At 35.2% G+C, this 21021-nt stretch overlaps 2 protein-coding genes across 3 annotated transcripts; one reads left to right on the plus strand and one right to left on the minus strand.

Annotated features, from left to right (window-relative positions):
- Nucleotides 1-1336: 1336 nt before the first annotated feature.
- Nucleotides 1337-5175, plus strand: sta (stubarista 40S ribosomal protein SA). The gene is made up of 7 exons (XM_028188224.2): nt 1337-1493; nt 1648-1775; nt 1963-2196; nt 2757-2921; nt 3294-3455; nt 4060-4224; nt 5043-5175. Exons 2-7 carry the CDS (start codon nt 1677-1679, stop codon nt 5136-5138), a joined length of 921 nt encoding a protein of 306 aa, XP_028044025.2. The 5' UTR covers nt 1337-1493; nt 1648-1676; the 3' UTR covers nt 5139-5175.
- On the minus strand, nt 4074-19341 carry spag4 (sperm-associated antigen 4). Of its 2 annotated transcripts, XM_028188272.2 has the most exons (8): nt 19169-19341; nt 12934-13164; nt 12017-12097; nt 11726-11816; nt 9360-9412; nt 8053-8236; nt 6897-7014; nt 4074-6269 (listed from the first exon to the last, which is right to left on the minus strand). In XM_028188272.2, exons 1-8 carry the CDS (start codon nt 19260-19262, stop codon nt 6075-6077), a joined length of 1047 nt encoding a protein of 348 aa, XP_028044073.2. In that variant the 5' UTR covers nt 19263-19341; the 3' UTR covers nt 4074-6074. The 2 variants fall into 2 exon arrangements, with proteins under 2 accessions (XP_028044073.2, XP_089590213.1); XM_089734087.1 differs by lacking the exon at nt 12934-13164.
- Nucleotides 19342-21021: the final 1680 nt, after the last annotated feature.

Consider the following 21021-nt stretch of genomic DNA (forward strand, 5'->3'; position numbering starts at 1 on the left):
GACTAGAAGGACGACTATATACTTGCCATTAAAGACCACAAAATGATATTGCCTGAATGGTAACTTGGCTAAATTTTTTTCACTTTCAGCATATATTTCTCATTTAGGAAGACCGAGAGTGAGAAAATAGACAGAGCGTCTCATGAACTACATGACTGTGGAGAGAGGGAAAGGACAAAGTAAGCTAGGTAGTTTCTCTTATATATAGCATTCCCTATTAATAGGGAAATTTGATTTAAAGATGAAAAATGAAGAAAACCACAATACTACACACCACAAAAGAAGTTTCCCTTTTTACACGTGCACCAAGTTGTACACGTACCATTTTCTTTTTTAATATTGTTTTTGTAATGAAATATTCTTTAACTTCATCGATATTATCTTACAAATAATCACTATTTTACATTTCGTTACTGTTGTGTTTATTTTTGCTATTTAATTGCTTGAACGCGTGAGCGAGCTCAAAGCCCGCCTAATTTGATGTGGTTATCGGAGCTCATAGGCATCCAAACATGAATGCCAAATTTATGACATGAGGTCCAAACTAGCAATTGGATTCTAGTAATAACTGCCTTTGCCTTTCTAGCCGGCATCAAGTTTAATATGATACAAAAGTTCCGATACGTGAAATAATTACCACTTAAATGGAGGACTATAATCAGTAAATTGTAACATATTTTTGCCAAACAGAAACAGTTATTGCTATCCAAAAAAATAAGGGCAATAGCATGTACTTAATTTTATTTACAACTGCAATACATATTTTATTTAAGTATTATATTTTAAAAAACTCATAATTAAAAAGTCTGCTCACAAAAAGACCATTTTGCTAATTCTCCGTTCTTAATTTGAAAGCAAATAAATACATAAAACCAAAAAGCATGTGTAATAAAATTAGAAAAGTTTGATTATAAATACAATTACGTTATATTACGCAGCTGACATCCTTTAAAATAAATTGATTTTAAACGATAACTATGTACATAATTTTGGAAACAAAAAATCGCAGGCTAAGTCATTTCTGCTTATTTTCCGTTAACGTAAAAATATAACTAAGTTAAAATATTAAACTATTCTTTTACTTATTGAAGTATAATTTCAGAAATTCGTATATCTGGGATACATAACACGTCAAACGTACACGTTGTATTTTATCTTTCAACCTCCTCAACCCCTCTTCTTTTTTGTGTATTATTACTATCAAGCTTTATGGGCATTACAAGAAGAATTCAGACGACGAATTAATTAATTTAAATTCAACGATAACCTTTGAAAATCTATGATATTATTATTCATAATCTGAAGGAAAGCTACTTTAGACAAAATTCTTTAGTTTTTGCTGAAGAGGTATGGCTTCGATTTTTGTGTATAGTATGAGCTTTATTTTCTTTGCTTGTTTAAGTTCTAGTCCAAGGACAGCTTTGACAACTAGTTTTCATTGACATATTTGACACTTCTTTAAGTCCATTTCGCCTCCCAGTGGCATTATACGCGTAAGTAATAAATCGGAAAATTGTTTTTACATCGTTTATTAGAACTTTTAATGTGTTGTGCGATCAAAATGTATGTTTAATAAACAAGAGTGAATTATCAGTATTTGATCACTGAATAAAAACATTGTCAATTAACCTTGCGGTGATTTTTCAGGTTTAGTCGTAACTCAAATAAGCGCAACGATGTCGGGAGGATTAGACGTGCTCGCCCTCAACGAGGAAGATGTCACCAAAATGCTTGCTGCAACCACCCATCTTGGGGCAGAAAATGTTAACTTCCAGGTACATACATACAAAAATATTCAAATCTGTTAATAAACATAACCTAACAAAACCATGATGATAAGAGAATCCGTTCCATTTTGTTCTGATTATTGTATGACGATTAATTCTCCCAACTGAGCTTCAATTATTTAATAATAAGCTCAGCATTAAATGAGTGGTATTTGAAGAAAATGTTGCAAAACAGATGGAGACCTATGTCTACAAACGACGTGCTGATGGTACCCATGTGATCAACTTGCGTCGTACCTGGGAAAAAGTTGTACTGGCTGCTCGTGCTGTCGTAGCCATCGAGAACCCGGCTGATGTGTTCGTCATCTCATCACGGCCCTTCGGTCAGCGTGCTGTACTGAAGTTTGCCGCGCACACCGGTGCTACGCCTATTGCGGGACGTTTCACACCAGGTGCTTTTACTAATCAGGTAATTAACCATTCAACTATTTCTTACTATATCATGACATTTAATTATTTATTGAGTGTACTTCATCTTCAACCCAAGTATGTTAAGTTTTCATGAGTCAAATGGGAATATTAAGTAAATTATAATATTGATACATTTATTTTTATAATTATTTCTTAAAAAATACTGTGACACATTGAAAGTAACTAGAAATTAATAAATAGAAAAAAATATGTATTAAGGTCTTTGTAGTTTTGTAAGGTTGTTACTTGGCAGATGCTGCCTTTAGAGTGAATTATCGTTTTTTTTTTGTGTGATATGTAAATTGCCACCTTTTTAAAGTAGATTAGGTACTGTACAAGCTGTTAGGCACACATTTTAATTCTCAATACATTGATCTGTTTTCATGTATTAAACACATATAAACTTACTATATTATGATGACAAACAAACTAAGGAACCACTGATTGCATTAATGCAAGCATGATTAAATTATTTCTGAAATCTTTGAAAGTACATCTTAGCAATCTAAATTTGTTTACTCTTGAATTTACCCCCTATCATTTGAATTTTCTCAACAGATCCAAGCTGCATTCCGTGAACCTCGTCTCTTGATTGTATTGGACCCTGCACAAGACCATCAACCCATTACTGAAGCTTCATATGTCAACATTCCTGTGATTGCTTTGTGCAACACAGACTCCCCACTAAGATTTGTGGACATTGCTATCCCATGCAACACCAAGGTAATTTTTTTATCAACTACAAATCAAGCAAGGTTTATTTTTTCAAATGTATTTTGCTATAATGACAGATCTAATCAGAACTGGTAGTAGCACATCTTGTGAGTCTGCACCGGTAGCTACCACCTCCCTTCCTATTTCTGCCATGAAGCAGTAATGCATTTCGGTTTGAAGGCTGGGTGGGGCAGCCATTGTACTGTAAAACCTGAGACTTAGAAATCATGGCTCAAGGTGCGTGGCAGCATTTACGTAGATGTCTATGGGCTCTGGTAACCACTTAACACTAGGTGGGCCGTGAGCTCGTCCTCCCATCGAGGCAACCAAAATAAAATCATAGTTTTCAACTGAGTTTTGTAATATTTGGTTTATTTTTAGTCTTCCCACTCTATTGGTTTGATGTGGTGGTTGTTGGCACGTGAAGTGTTGAGGCTTCGTGGTGTGCTTCCCCGTGACCAGCGCTGGGATGTTGTGGTTGATTTGTTCTTCTACCGTGACCCTGAAGAAAGTGAAAAGGATGAACAACAAGCCAAGGAACAGGTACAACAATTTTCTTGTGAAATTTGACCTTATGAATTAAAATGACTTATGTTATCCTTTATCTTGGATTTGGCAGTTGGGGTGCCATAAGCAACCCATCAGTCACTAACCCCCAATTACTAATTCTTTGTCCAGGTCAATTTCTGCATAAACTAGATTTCTACATATTATCTTTGAATAGATTTTCTTAACTTAAGGTCAGGTTCTGCTCAGTGAAGAAAAATCATTTGTTCCACAAGTAGATAAACAGTCATTGTATGGTGATTTTTTTCTTTTGGATAGGATATGGAAACTGGATAGTTGTAAATACTGAGCTTGGACATATGTGCTTATGCAACTTATGTCTTGTTGGGGCTGTTACTCGAGCTGTGCTGCTGACCTTGCAGAATAAGATTGACTGTTTCAATTGCAGTGGTTATTTAGTACATGAACAATATTTCATGATATTAATGAATTTTTTGTTAGAAACATGGGCACACAGAGTTCAATCAAAGAAATGTTGAGGAACAATCTTACTATAATTTTTATTTCATTCCCTTATTGAGTCTAATCGGTTTTGTCCATAAAATGCCAATGTAAAAATTAAGTGTAATAAATTTTCCAGGCTGTGGTACCAGCTAAACCAGAAGTAGTTGCTCCTGTCCATGAAGACTGGAATGAAACACTGGAGCCAGTGGCTTCATGGGCTGAAGATACTGCCCCGCCTGCTGCACCCGCTGCAGCTCCTGCTTTTGGAGCACCCCCTGCTCAAGAAGAATGGTCTGCCCAGGTAATTAACTTATCTTGTAAAAATATATATTTTGAAATAAAAAAATCTTATTCATTTCAAAGGTTTACGACAAAGGGAAGAAGAAAAGAAGATCTTCCACTGAGCGGTTGTAATTGCTCGGTAGACCAACGGACTGAATGTTGTTGTTCGGGAATTTTATATATGCAAACTTATCTTGAAATTGTCGTAAGCGAGACCCAGGCATCTGTAAATATCTTGTTTTGCAAGGTGGCGTCCCGCCACATTCGTTTATTAAATAGGTGGTGATCTTGTGGTAGTGATGAAATATCAGGAATTCTGTACTGAAAATTTTGCAGTCACTAAACATTTTATATAACTTTATATCTGTTACATCTTCTATAATGACTTCATTTCATTTTAAGGTTCCAGTATTCACAAGTAATGAGATTGTCAACATGTAGTATTTCATTTAGATCAGCCTTTCCCAAAGTGGGCGATAACGCCCCCTTGTGGTCGCTGCAGGCATAAAGGGTGACGGTAAGAGACCCAGAAAAAAGATGGGGCGTTGTGTAGAGGCTTGGAGACAATTTGTAATTTTATCTAGGAAGTCTTGACACTGACTGAGGTCTCGCTATTGTGGCTTTTAAGTAGGTGAAAAAATGGGGGCCCAAAAAGAATTTATTATCATTTAAAGTGGGCAGTAGACAAAATAAGTTTGGGAACCCCTGTTTTAGATATATAAAATAAACTACATAAAAAATACGTTTTTTTTCCAAAGTTAAAATATTAAATATTATTGCTCTTTGCAGCAAAACTTCTAAAACATTAGTTAAATATGAAATGTTTTTTTTTCACAGGTACAAGATGAGTGGAGCACAACTGCCGCCGCACCAGCCGCCGCCACCGCAGCGCCCTCGTGGGGTGGATCCGCTCAAGACTGGAGTGCTGCATAAATACTCTGCACTGGTTAATAATATTACATGAAAGCCATTTGTTTCGTTTTATTTAAACAGATTCCTCAGAATAAAATATAATTTATTTACCTAAAAACATAAAATTAAGACTATTGAAGAGCCACAAGATTGCTCGTTCACTGACAGTTTCAAATATTCAGGGAGAAGTTTCACAATCCTGTACTCCTTTTGCTTTACTAAAATTCGCTGTTGAAATGAGTCAATTATTTAGTGCTGCAGCTGTCCCCCTTATCAAACTGGAACGAAGGTCCACTTCGCAACTCAAATAGGTGGTACCTACCTTACCATAATTAAATCACAGTTAAAGATTGCAGCTTGGCGCCGTTTAATTGTTTTTATTGCTTAGATGGCTGGACGAGCTCACATCCCACATGATGTTAAGTGCGCCACCAACCTTGATATATAAGTTCTAAGGTAATGTATAGTTACAACGGCTACCCCACCCTTCAAACCGAAACGCATTACTGCTTCACGGCGGAAATAGGCAGGGCGGAGGTACACCTACTCGTGCGAACTTACAAGAGGTCTTACTACCAGTAATTACGCAAATTATAATTTTGCGGGTTTTATTTTTAATTCACGTTGATATTTCTTCACCGTGGAAGTCAATCGTGAACATTTGTTAAGTAGGTACGTATTTCATTAGAAAAATTGGTACCCGCCTGCGGGATTTGAACACCGCTGCATCGCTGGATACAAATGCACCGGACGTCTTATCCTTTACGCCAGGACCACTTGTAAAGAGCTGGGGTGGCGCCATTCTAGGACAGTTTTTTTTTAAATTATATGTTATTGGTATCAGGACCTCGGCAGGTTATATGCTTAATGAAAACCTTTAGTGTACACATTTATGCTGATTTTTTTTAAAATAAAATAATAGATATTTTAAATTTTTATTAGAAGTAAAGTTTGAAATTAAGATCTTTTGTAACTGTACAAGTGCACCCTATAAATACATGTATACTTTGGATTTCCGTGATTACTGCTAACTTGGAAAATTACTCTTTTTACTTGTACATTTTTCTTGACATGGAAAAATTGTTTTGCTGCTCCACTGCTCCTGTATACGTCGCGTAACATTACAGTCCAAGTATCGTTATGTTGGATACCCTGCGTAGAACTGCGCTTTAATATGGGCTTATTATATAACATTTTCAGAAAACAAGTAAGTATATTTGATTCTTATTTATATCTCAAAATGAAAACAAATATAGCCTTGTACAGGTAAATACCATCTCTATATTGAGGAATGTTACAATTTAGATTTTATAAGCGATTTTATTTTAAGTTATATCACAATATTAGCGATTGAATGATCGTTTTAATGCTATCTACATTAAAACCATCAAACCCTTTAATATTTTTAATTTAAAGCCGATATTTTTTTCTGTAAAACGATATAATTAAAGTCAATTACTACATATTTATAGATTCGTGTAATTTTGATGCAAATAAAGAAATATTCTGTATTCTATAATGTAGGTACTTTATGAAGGTCATATAATATTGGGTAATATTTTTATATTATACGGCTATCAGTGGGCCGACATTACATAGATTTAGAGCCAATGTTGGCAGCGGGATCACCTATACGAGCTATACCTAGCTCTAGCCTGTTTAAAGTGTAAGCCACATGATAAAAGGTCCTATTTACTATGGTGATGGTAAATAAGCTTAGTTTTCTAAAAAGGCATTCATTTAAAAATAGAATCCATGGCTCTAAAGAAATTCACTCACGTATACAACGAAATGCTTTGGTGCACTTCGAGCGATGTCAGGCCGGACGTGTTCGATGCTCAAACGATCAACCCATTGTGTATGCGCTAAGTGTATCTCTACTTCGCCTTCAGATCCACTGAAAGTGTACAATTCGGTGCGTGTCGGAGTCATTAACTCCTTTCGAAGATTTTTTTAACTTCGTAGTGTTATATTCTAAATGTCTCGCTCCTCATGATAGACATCACAACGAAAGTGCACAGTTTTCCAATTTAAGACTCAATTGCGATTATAAGGTTGGTAGGATGGCGGTACCGACCATAGGCGCCGCCGCCACAGTCCCACCAGTAAAAATGTATATGTTGCTAACTAGCTAGCTAGGTACTAATAAGAATTCCGGAGGTGTGACGCCAACTAAGTGCTAGATGCACATAATAAAATGACAACAAAGGTTCCACATTTAGACCCAAGCTAAGATTTCCTATTTTATGTATGATAAAAACATACCAAACATATATCTTAATAAAGAAACTGACTAATCGGAAAAATAACATAAAATGGGGTTCACAATTACGGTATCGGAATGAAATTTCGTTCATGGTACTAAGGCAGATCCGTTTTGTGACGTGGTTTGAGGACATTACACTTCGGAAGGCGACGGTTTGGTTCTACTGTCGTCCATGAGCGATGGTTACTGCTCGCCATTTGGTAGGTGGGGTACTAAAAGCTAATGCAAACGCTATAGAAATATAAGCGAGGTGATCACTTAAATGGATGAACGACCCTCCTGGTGTTTACCGCCATTCACCTTGACATGTAACTTCTAAGTCTCAGTTTTACAATACAAAGGCTGCTCCACCTTTCAAATCGACATCCATTACTGCTTCAGGGCAGAAATAGGCAGGGTGGTGGTACCTACCCGCGCGCACTTCCAAGACGCCTACCACCAGTTATTACGCAAATTATAATTTTTGTGGGCTTAATTTTTACTTCACGATGTTATTCCTTCACCATAGAAGTTTTCGTGAACATTATTTCATCAGAAACGTTGATAGCTGTCTGCAGGATTCGAACACCGGGACAGCCGCATCGCTAGATACGAACGCACTGGGCGTCTTACCCTTTAGGGCAGGACGACTGAAACGAAATATTAAATAAAAATAGTGTATTGAATTACCTAAATGGCCAACAGTCAGATGGCATTACTTTTCGTAATGCCAGTATAGTACCTGGCGGTGGCGACGCTCGCCATAGAGGTATTACACCCCAGAGAGCAATCCTACCCCCCCATTCTTCAGTCTTACTGCCTTTTGTTACTGTTGCCCCTTCAATCTGGTGCAAACTACTGTCAATATGCATTTCTGTATGAAAATAAAATGTTCAGTAGGAAAAAAAGGTAGGTACCTACTTGTGTGGCCAAGTAACATACAGAGTTATTTAAGTATAAGCGAAATACCACTAGTGTCTCACGAGATGTCCGTCATATAGATTCAATTTTGTAAATACCTACCTATATATTCATTATGTAATTACTATCCAGATTGGATTTTTCATTTACCATATCATACATAATAAGACTGCATACGCAAAAGCTGTCATGTTAACGTATACTCTAGGATCGGTAGTTTATGGACCAGATTGGTGGTATTACTAGTAGTAGTAGTAGTAGTAGTAGTAGTAGTAGTAGTAGTCTATGACACAAAAAACTCTCCTCTCTTTATACTGGGAAAAATGAATCGTTTTGGATTCTTTTGAACATTGATATACTAAATTTCTGAATAACTAATTTAGCGTGGGGCAAGGCGCGGGGCGTATCTATTCATGTATTTAAAAGACATATTATTTCAAATTGGCTTAAGGTGAAAGTTCAATAAACGCAGTAACAAATACCCAATAATATAAAAATAAAATAAAATAAAATAGGTTATGGGTGAATGGTTTTCCGCAAATGATTGGAAGCTCGGAAAGTCCTTGTGGAATGGCTATAATAAAAGGAAATTCGTAGGTTAATTAGTACCGTTTTAAAAATATATAACTTTATTTATTTAGGTACTTATAAGTAACACGTTTTGCTAAGTTGACTTGTGCTAATAAGACTTGCAACAATAATTGCCTCTCAGTTTTTATTTGTTTTTGTATCTTTATTGTTCTATGTATCTTTACTTTTGTATATTTTATTCTATGTATCTTTTATGCAATCATGGGCTCCGTCAAACTGCAAAATGAGCTGCTGATTAAGTTCTGACCAAAAATTGGTTGGTAGGCAGCGGCTTGGCTCTGCCCCTGGTATTGCTGAAGTCCATGGGCGACGTTAACCACTCACCACGAGGTGGGCCGTATGCTCGTCTGTCTACACGGGCATTAAAAAAACACTAAAGAAAAACTGTTTTTAAAACTCTTTCCACTTTTAGTCAATTAATTTAAATTTATTATTTAATCATAATCCCTAGACTTGTGAAGGTCATGAAATATAATCGTACTCACCTCCAATAGATCTCGACGTCAACATTAAATTATAACGTATTCGATGCAAAGCCCTGTAAATGTAGACGAATTTAAATTGTGTGATTGTAGATATACATATAAAATGCCATATATGGCATTAGCAAACATAATAATTATGCCATAGCAAACATAATAATTATTTGAAACTCATCGAATGAACCAATTGAATGCATAATAATATTCTCATGAATAAGCTGTATATTGGTGGCCCAGAAGCCTTTCCAATTTCACCATGATAGATGGGAGAGAATGGGCTCAGCCTGGAAGGGTGGGATTTTCTTGTAACTACCTGATCATTTCCAAAGGAGACCTTGCAACTCCATCTATTACCGGATTGAAATCGCGACACGCTCAGAAGATCCGTCGAGAAATTCAGCGGGCTAATGCAAAGGTTAGGTTGCGCGTCGATCTCTTTGTCGAGTTCGACGAGTATGATTAGGTTATCAGAGTGCCTAATTCCACTCCTAGTGCTAGAGCTGAAGGCGTCTAATGCAACAGTTATAGGATCTGATGGATCCGTAAGGACGTACCTAGGGCGTCGACGGTGACTGGCATTAAGTGCATAAATGTAATTGTTATGTTAGTCTTTTTCATACATATTATGAAAACCGAATAAAAATATATACATATAAAATATACAGAACAAATATATACATATATCTATATATTAATACGTTAAGCAAAAACTTTGTATCCCTTTTTACGAAAATTGCGCCGACGGAGGAGTATGAAATTTTCCACACTTATAGAGAATATAGAGAAGAAGTGCACAATGCTAATTTTTTTTAAAATAATGCATAAAAGATACATTAAATTAATAAAGAAAACATTACACACACTACATACCATGTATTTGACGCACACACGCATGCATACTATTTATTGTCAAACTTTTGTTCTTGAAGTCTGTTGTCAAATTGAGATTAAATATTGTTTGTCTTTGTTAATATTTTTTATAGTGTAGTCTTGGCGAAATTTGGGATTGTAGAAGTATAAAATACAATCATAATAGTGTACAAACTAACAATTCCAATTAATTATAGTCGAATTTCGACTACTGCGGGACCACTAGAAATGCTACCCTAAGTAAAATTTAATAATAATGATTTCTTTACCCAAATCATTTAAAGTAATTTACGGGTGCCATGTTGTGCGCAACGCGATAATAACATAAAAAAATATGATAAGGATTTCCAAGGCTTTCTTACTTGAACTTTCGAAATGCCTCTAAGATAGTTTCGAATTTTTATTAGTTTGCCGGGTACTATAGAGCGTGCTTTAGGAAGTACTTATGCGAATAAAAATGCAAATACATATTTACATACAAGTAAATGTACAAAAGTTATGAAGATTTTATTTATTTATTGCTTAAATGGGTGGACGAGCTCACATTCCACCTGGTGTTAAGTGGAGCTGGAGCCCATAGACATCTACGACATAAATGCGCCATAAAGGTGGGTACCTTGAGATATAAGTTCTAGGGTCTCAAGTATAGTTACAGCGGCTGCCCCACCCTTCAAACGGAAACGCATTACTGCTTCATGGCAGAAATACCCAAGGTGGTGGTACCTACCCGTGTGGACTCACAAGAGGTCCTACCACCAGTAAGTAAGGAGGACAATATTGTGAAATATTATTATCGGATATTTGGCGACCACTCACTTCTGTTACTATGAGCCCTATTGTAACCAGTACTGATCATACGACAATTCAGAACTTGAGGTTGACGGAAAGAGATCTTGGATCCCGTAACGAATTTAATCAGAAAGCTTGAAAATTTTCTGGATTGATTCTATGGAAGTTTCTAGCAGTTGCCTCAAGATCTGTATAATAAATGACATCAGATTCGATGTCGTTCTTAAACAAGGTTTTAACATATCAACGCGATCATCCTGCCGGAGATTGCATTCTCACAGGATGGGATGAGCTGTCTGCTCGTATTTATGCGCGTGTTATTGAACAATCTCAGAACGGTGACATTAAATTTCAGTGAAAAAAAAAATTGAGAGACTGTGATCTCACTGTGATTATAGATTTTATTTTGAAACACTAAATAAAATCTAGTATTTCTAACGTTTTTTAATTCCAATCACAACGCATTGTGTTAAATGTGGCTAAATAGCCATCATCATCATTGTAGTGTCTATAGTAGTGGTTGTAGTCTATGGTTAACTCTTTGCTTATTTTGGACAGGAAGACGTCACACGCTCAACCGTGTTTTGTACAGTTTGCGCGGCAAAGATTTGTACGAACTGTTAATCATTTAAGATTTAAATTTAAAAAAAAAAACGATTGAGATCTTTATAAAGAAAGAAGGTTATGAATACCAATTATCTTTATTTTACCTGACCGAATTTTCTGATTTGGACAGTTCCTTGGTTAAGTACTTTAGTCTGTTGCAACACTCTTCATTTACTGTAGCTGAGCACAATCCATCTAGATACATAATTATATTTTCATTAATTTAATTCATTGATAGACAGATGACCTAATAGTTCATACATTAACTATGTACTATCAAAACATTTACACCTTCCTTAAGGAATAATATTTAAAAAATTAACTGATTGTATAGCTTGTTAGTCAATTTTCACCTTAAAAACCATAGTTGATGTACGCAAATGAGTGTTACTCACGTAATGTCATGAACTTCGTTCTTGGTACAACCCCAGTAATTAAGTCCGCTTTCAGCATCTCATTAGGCATCCAGAGAGACACTGAAATAGAGTCAATTAAACTTCCTCAAGTAATCAAACGAGAGAGTATTAATCCACTTTGTCACAAGGCTTGTCTGTCTTTAAGCATATACATAAATATAAAAAAAAATCAAGATAATCTTTATCAAGGTACTGATTGTCTTAATAATGTTCTATAGCTATAGTTTCTATATAAATCGGCGCTTAACTCAGGATCTATTTTATTTAAAAGATATTGTAATCTTAATATTAATAGTACAAAAATAGATGATCATAATGTTAAAATACATGTGAGCTTTGCATTCACCGTAAAAGTGACTTTCAGAAAAAATCTATTTTATTCTCGCGCGTGTTAACTTATACAATACATGTTTATTATCTTTTTCTGTTTTAGTATCATTTCCGTTTCATTGAATTTTCTCATTTCTGGTATCAATGCTTCCATTTCCTTGTAATTATTAAAAAAAAGATGCGTGGTGTCGTGGGACACCGGATAGGAACGAAGTTCCTTATTATAAAAATATTAATTTTAAGTTCTATTCGAGGTATAAAGAAAATAAAACTGGAGGTTTCGCAACAACCCATAGTCATTCGGTAACGTGCGAACTTATTGTGGTACACTTCATTCACGGTTGTAAGAGTTAGTGTATTGCGCAAACGAACACTCCGAGATCGTGGTCAATGAATGATAAAAAAATGTTATTACATTTTTTGTACGTTATTACAAAGTTAAGTCGTACACTGTGTGCATTACTAATAAAAATCTTACGTTACGGACGTTTTTTCCCGGTTAGAGTACCCCTCCGCACCGTCCCATCAGGAACTTCGTTCCAAAAAAAAAAAAAACACAGACTAACCCAAAAATCCCAAGCAGATAGATATCACCATAATAACTCCAATAGCTTTATTACAGCGATACCTCACCAGCGATTCACGTTTGCTAGTCTTTACTTTAGTACGTTTCAACTTCTCATTGTTATTCTCATACAGATACTCGTATTTCCAGATGTTTCCCCGTTCAGGATACGTTGAACGTATTTCCCTGTTCGTGGAAACTCGCCTCGGTTTCCTCCTTTCGCAAACTTTTCCTGCGGAAATGTGGGGTGAATTGGCGTTACCCGAGTAATCTAATTTGCTTAGCTTGTGTAACGCTGTTGCAGTTAATTAATGATGTTAACGCCGAGGGTGACTATAGTAGAATTAGGAAGAACTTTCACAATAACCTATTTTCGGAGTATGTGAGGAACTATAACATTATTAGCGGGACATTTTACTTATTTAGGTAAACAAAAAAATCATTGGTAATATCATGCTACGGTTTTCAGAGAACGTGGAATGTTATAGTAAAATGTGCTTTTAGTCTTGTGAAAATTTCAGCACCATGTACCTACCAATGCCTACCAATTCATGAATGTATAAAAAAGATAATATTAATATAAAGAAAACATAAAACAACTTTTACTGGTGGTAGGACCTCTTGTGAGTCCGCACGGGTAGGTACCACCACCCCGCCTATTTCTGCCGTGAAGCAGTAATGCGTTTCGGTTTGAAGGACGGGGCAGCCGTTGTAGCTGTACTTGAGACCTTAGAACTTATATCTCAAGGTGGGTGGCGCATTTACGTGGTAGATGTCGATGTAGATGTTACGATGTAAAAAAAAACTCAATATATAATTATTAATTTAAAGCAGTGGCTTAAAGAATTAGATACCCGGTGTACTCGCCTCGAGCGAAACGAGTAGGCCGCTGCTAAAATCGTCAGTCAGCCACTTTTTGTAATGAAATAATTCACGATTAAGGAATGACGTCATGTAATTTAAGAAAATCAAACTCATTAAATTTGTAAGTTAGCGTAATTGTTAAAGGTAGAGCGTATTGTAATCCGTTATACTTATGTACAATCCACCGTCGGTTCAGATTTATGACAAATTTGAGGATCTGATAATCATTTAGCACCGTGTGTTTTATACGGTGAAGTACCAATGTAATCCAGTTAAAACAGATAGACTTACAAAAATCTAGAATAAAATATAGTGGCCGTATGAGACAACACTAAAACTACACACGAATTTGTATGAAAGTGATTTTTTCAAATAGTAGTAGATCTGTCCGTTTCTAATGCCGAGATTTTAGTTTCTATATTTAAGTTACGTATTTTTAGGGTTGACGTTATTGAAATTATTAAATCATATTTTATAATCAATAGCCAAAGATTGAACGAAACGATTTATTTGGTGTCGTAAATATGTCATACTAGCTGTACTCGCCCACTTCGCTGGGCATTTAAAATTAACATTATTATTTATTGTCATTATTATTAGGGAGCCCAACACTCATATAAATGGCGTCTGGTGTAGTGGTAAGTGACATGGTCACTACACAAGGTGGTCGCGGGTTCGAATCCCGCCAAGGGAAGATATTTGTATGATAAATATAAATGTCTTTTGCAGGGCTATGGATGTATATTAAATATATGTACGTGTATAATAAAAATCTTACATTTATTTCCGTTATCTGGTACCTGTAACACAAGTTCTGTACGAACTTAGCACGGGACCAGTTAACGTGGCGTGATTGTTATTAAATATTAATTACAAATATATATATTAGCCTATCCATTAAGTACATGTATTTTCTACATGGATACCAAGTTTCAAGTCAATTGGATGCATGGTTCAGTAGTTATAACGGAACAACCGTAAAAACCACTGTAGATTTATATATTTGTATAGAAGTATTTTTATAGATATTTATATTTGTATAGATTATACTAAGACAAACTATTGTTGATTCATATAAAATAAATTGGAATAAAAGCGAAAACGTATTGTAATTTAGAACACGCTTACGTAGCTAGAATACAACATTCAACAATAATAGTCTATGCATATGTACTCCGACCCAAATTGGCGAGGGCACGTCTTAATCACATGAGTCACATAAACCTTTCAGATTTGATTTTAACACGTGATATTTTTGCAATTCATTCCACATAGGTCCAGACTTTGAAAATTTAAATACTTCACGAGCAGGCACGCGTTTGTGGACCAGACAGAGTGCTGTTTGATATACCGATCGATTTACTTGTTTTCGGTACTTGATCTCTATTTAGACTACGATATTGTTATAAAATGAAATGTAACTATACTTAATGTAACTATACTTGAGACCTTAGAACTTATATCTCAAGGTGGGTGGCACATTTACGTTGTGGATGTCTATGGGCTCCAGTAACCACTTAACACCAGGTGAGCTGTGAGCTCGTCCATCCATCTAAGTAATAAAAAAAAATTAAATTAAAAACGCGCAACATTAAAACCCAGGTATTTTTTATTAGGCCTAATAAAAATTAACATTCGCAATAATGTGTTTGTTAGGTTGAGCCTGAACCGCAGTAGTCTTAGAAAACGCGGCTTCCTCGAGATATTGCTTCGCCAACATTTTTAATCACAGTAACATTCCACTCATACTATGATAATTTCTTACCTAAACATACCCAAGAGTAGATAAAGTACTTGCGTACCGCGAGCCTAGTTCAAAGTAATCATTAGCTCTAGTTTGAAATATGGCGTAGTTGATAGGCAAATATAATGGAGATTTCAATCTTATATCTCAAAGTAGACAGCGTAGCGTAGGAGTGTAGGCGTTTGCGCAATGCTGCCCATGGGCTTCAGTATCAATTTAATAATACGATGCGGGCCTGTAAGGTTATTTACCCTCTGCGCCCAAAATCAAATGAAGATCATAAGTCAAAAGAAAGTGATAGTTGTAATCTAAATGTACATTCAATTTTCGTAAAATAGCTTTTCAAAATTGAAGCCGTATTTGCTTTCCCGACTAAAGATAAAAAAGTTTGAGGCTCGTTTTTTATTGGAGTATCTATCTCTCTGATAAGTCGGTGTTTGTATTTTATTTCGCAGTTGTTAATTCACTTTTTTTTTCAGAAAGATGATAAAAGTATATTTCTCAGAATTGTAAGACTATTCAGTAAACGGTTTTGGTAATTTCAATGAATTTATGTTCGTGGTTTGTGAAACTTATATTTTTGTAAGTGACAACCGTACTCATTTTGTTTTTGTAAGTGAAAACCGTAATCATTTTATACAGCTTTGATATTTAAGCGGTAAGAATATGAAGCGTAATTTGTTGAGGGATAAATAGACTTGTGTTAAGAAATCTAGACTGTTACAGCTTAATGACGGATATAATCTTCGATTAACAAAACCGTATAGGCAAAGTTTCGGCTAAGGTGCGTAGTGCATGGCACCGAATCCATCAGATCCAATAACCCTTGCATTAGACGCCTTCAGCTCTAACATTAGTGTTAGAGCCTACATAATAATTATTTTTGATATAACAGTATTCACAATGAAGTAGAAATTAATGTTAATAAGATTAGAATATAAGTCTTTCGGCGCTCGTGCATGGAAGCATACTATCATTTTTTGGACATGTCCGGCGAGGAAATGACTCCATAGAGCGCCTTGTCGTTCAGGGCAAAGGCACCAGACTGCGTGGAAGTTTGCCCATGCGATGGACCGACCAGATCAAGTCGGCACTTGGCGGCTGTTTGCATGAGTGTACCAGGCTCACCACAAACCGGGAGGAGTGGCGATTGCTCGTGAGGCGCATAATATCTGCCCACAGCAATGATGCTGAATAAAGACCACGACCGCTCTGACAAGAGTGACACGATAAAGGAAAGGAAGAACCTCCCTATAATCGCACTCTCAAAGTTAGACTACTTTTTATCTAATTGCCTTAATATCTATATATCCATCTATATTTTAGCCCACAGATGTTCATTGCTGGACTTAGGTCCCCCCAAGTCTGGCCTCAACGACCGGTTTTGCGCTGCTTGCAACCAGCGTATTCCTACAATCTTCAACAGGTCGTCAGTCTGCCTACCCCGACTACGTTTTTCGATATGCAGTTGTCACTCGAGCACTTCTCGGCGCTAGGGCCATCTTTCCTACAAGCCGTAGCGTGCCGTAAAAGCGTTTGCGTTATATTACTGGTGGTAGGACCTCTTTGCTGGTGGTAGGACCTCTTGTGAGTTCGCACGGGTAGGTACCACCACCCTGCCTATTTCTGCCGTGAAGCAGTAATGCGTTTCGGTTTGAAGGGCGGAGCAGCCGTTGTAACTATACTGAGACCTTAGAACTTATAGCTCAAGGTGGGTTGCGCATTTACGTTGTAGATGTCTATGGGCTCCAGTAACCACTTAACACCAGGTGGGCTGTGAGCTCGTCCAACCATCTAAGCAATAAAAAAAAGATGTTGTACATTTTTTCCATTTATGATTTAGTATAATGAAAATTTTCAGCCATTGCAATAATAACAGTTGGCGTCAAAATAATTAATAACACGAATATTTACCAAGTAACTGTTACTTAGTCAGTCAATAACTGTAATAGGAGTCGTTATCACCACATGCTCATTTACCAGGCTAAAGTAGACCACCCCGAAGTATATGCGGTTATTTTCTTCATCCGAAACCAACGATTTTAACAACATAACAACGTTTGAAATAATATAATAACATTAAAATACGTGAGATAAATCGAAAAAGTAAGAGAAGAGATGGGCAAGGCGCCAGTCGTTACAACTGCTGCTATAGTGTTTTCTGAAATAAACTAAACCAGTGTACGCTAAGTCAATTTCTTATTTCCAAATTCCTCTCACCCACCTCCCTAATTTTACATCTACATTTGAAACGTGATCACATTTAGTACAGCACTATAAAGTTTTGGAATGAGGTAAACATTTGGGTTATTATTCACTTTAATGTCGGTTGGGGAGAGCCACTAATTTCGCAACGTAACTAAATTTTGGTACCTATTATCCAAATTTTAGGTAATTACATTACGAAAATATACACAAAGGTATACAGATGCATAAACTTTATGTTGTATCAAATTATTTAACGTTAAACGTGTATATATATATTCGTATACATTAGATTTTATACGGTTCGATGTATCGTATCGTTTTATGTAGGGACGTGTCTCGAAATAAATATCATATCGATTTATTGTCACTCAGCTGTATCTGCCGTTTAGCAGGTTCTCTCATAATATTAATGTTGTATGTGGCTTATATAATGCTGAGAAAATTACCATAACCCGTTCTATGATATGCAATATATAACTTTTAACATTAAATAGCACTACTCATTGTCGCCGTTACGTAGTGATTGTCGCTAAATTTACAAAAAAAATACGCCCTTTCGTTGAAACTATTTGCCGACTACCCATGCTATACATCCTTGAATAGCCGTCAACAAATATGGGAAGCTTAAACTTAATTTGATAGAGGGCACGCTAATGCATGAAACAAAAAAGCAAATAAACGGATTGAAGAAGTCCCTATAAAGCTATATCGTATTTACCGTGTTTTATAACAAATAAACCGCAATTTATTTTTGGCAAAAGAAAATACATATAGAACAAAAATAATCAATTGCTATCTGAGATAAGCATGACGCCATGGGTGTGTCGATGCATGGTCCTTACATAGCGACAATTTCCAGATCTGATATCTTTAGGCTGAGCAAAAAACTATAGCGATGTATTATTTTATGATTACTTTTATCTGTTTACTTGCGATACGTTATCATTATTAGTATTAAGTTAGGATTGTAATGAAATAAAAACAATAAAAAAAATGTCTGCTTAAACTTTTTCAACGGAACATTAAAACAGTATGTTGGTATTAATTTCAAAATGTGTATATATTTTTTTTATGTTAAAATCAGTCGTCGTGAAATATCTAAGGTTTTGAATTAATTTATAACGTTGCGTGGGAAATTTAGAGACGAAATATGATTTCTTAAAAAAATAGTACTTTTTGAATTTTAAAATGGCTTCGTAGACTTTTTTTTTCTACATACTTAAAACAATGTGTTGTTTTTAAAACAGATCATTTAAATATCAATCGCGAGAGCTATCACATATTTATGCGAATAAATTAATTTAAAAAAACATATGAAACCATTTTAATAGATTTGTTTCTTCAATTCTTGTCTTCGTGATTTTGGTTTTATTACTAAAAGTACATATATATTTCTATCCTATGGTCAAATATGACTTACGTGAAGAACACCAAGGTAGTCTAATTCTTTTCTGAGAAACTTCACTGTCACTGAGGCTTTCTTGTAAGCGTTTGTGAGCATTAACATATGCCATTTCGGATATTTCAAATTCCAACAATATTGTCTAGTTGCCAACTTTTCCTATTAAATATTTCAGTAAACACTGCACCGGCGTTTTTTTTTTTTTTTTTTTTTTTTTTAATTTATTGAAAGCATTGGCAACACGGCCATCAGCTTAAACTAATTTTACAAAAAAATAGTACATGAACTAGAACTTACAATAAAAACACAAATAAAAGAAACAAACCAAACCAAGAAACAATTACAAATCATTGAAAACAACAAATTAATGACAAAATGAATTGCAAGAACTTACTATAAAAAAAAATAAAAAATTACAAGTTTTCTTTCAACAAACAACAAAAAAAGAACATGAGTCGTTATAAAAACATTCATAGTCGTTCTATAGTGTGAAGTACAAAATTATACACTATTGAGAATAGTTGTGGAAGCTTTAAAATACCTTGAATGGAATTAGGAATAGATTTTAAGCCTGTGTCTTTACATAATGCATTAAACAATAATCTCTGTTGATTGAATTCAGGACAATTAAAAAAAATATGATCTAGATCACACATGCCAGAGTTACAATAAGTACATGCAGTTGATTCACTTAACTTTAATCTAAAAAGATGCGCAGGAAAATGGCCGTGGCCTATACGTAATCTACAAATAATCGATATAAAGGCTCTTCCCGGGAAGAATCTAAAACTATCAAACCAAGATTTAGTACTAGGTACTGGGACTATTTCAGCTAACCATTTACCTTTCGTTTCTCTGGACTTAGACAAGTAATTATACCAACGTTTCATCATATTTTGTTTAATTGAATAAACTAAATCTGAGTACGGAACTTTAAAATCGGAAATATTTATATCTTTTGTAGATTTGGCTAATTTATCAACAAATTCATTACCCACAATACCACAGTGACCTGGCACCCAGCAAAATTCAATAAATATATTTCTGAAATACAAAGAACTCAAACAACTTCTTAACTTATAAATTAAATAATTTACAGATGCACTAATACATTTATTTTTAAGAGCTTGCAAGGCGCTCATTGAATCAGATAGAATTAGAATTTTGTCCCCTGCAGAGTAATTTACTCGAATGTGCTCTAAAGCATATATAATACCTAGTACTTCAGCCGAAAAAACAGAGAAAAAATTGCTACATTTATAAACTGATCCTATGTTCATGGACGAATCAAAAAATGCAAAACTAGTTCTATCTTTAGTTTTAGAGCCATCTGTATACACTTTAACAAAATCAGTCCTATCTTCAAGGAACTCCAGAAAATCATTTTTAGATTTAAACTTGATTAGATCAACAGCCACATCTCTCAACATGTCATAAAAGTTATATTCGAAACAAGGCAATAGAGTAGACCAAAATACCACATCCTGAAATTCAAAATTCAAGTACGTTAAGGCACTGGATATGGATGAAGAATTAGGAAGCGGAATTAAATTATAATTTGGAATATTTGCATACTTCAAATACCTGTAAGTTACTTGATTATCACGGCTAATAAGCTTAAGGCAATAATTATCTAATATAAAACTTCTTCGTATGAATAAAGGAACAATACCAGCCTCAACTTCCAAGGAATTAATTGGAGACGACATCATAGCACCAGTAATTATTCGTAATGCTCTATTTTGCACAATATCTAATTTCTTAAGAATAGAAAAATTTGCGTCCGAAAAGAACATACAGCCATAATCGAAATGGCTTCGGATTGTTGCAATGTAAATCGTTTTTAAAACTTTGGGATCAGCTCCCCATTT

This window comes from Bombyx mandarina, chromosome 17, assembly GCF_030267445.1.
Source record: "Bombyx mandarina strain Sakado chromosome 17, ASM3026744v2".
Taxonomy (NCBI): Eukaryota; Metazoa; Arthropoda; class Insecta; order Lepidoptera; family Bombycidae; genus Bombyx; species Bombyx mandarina.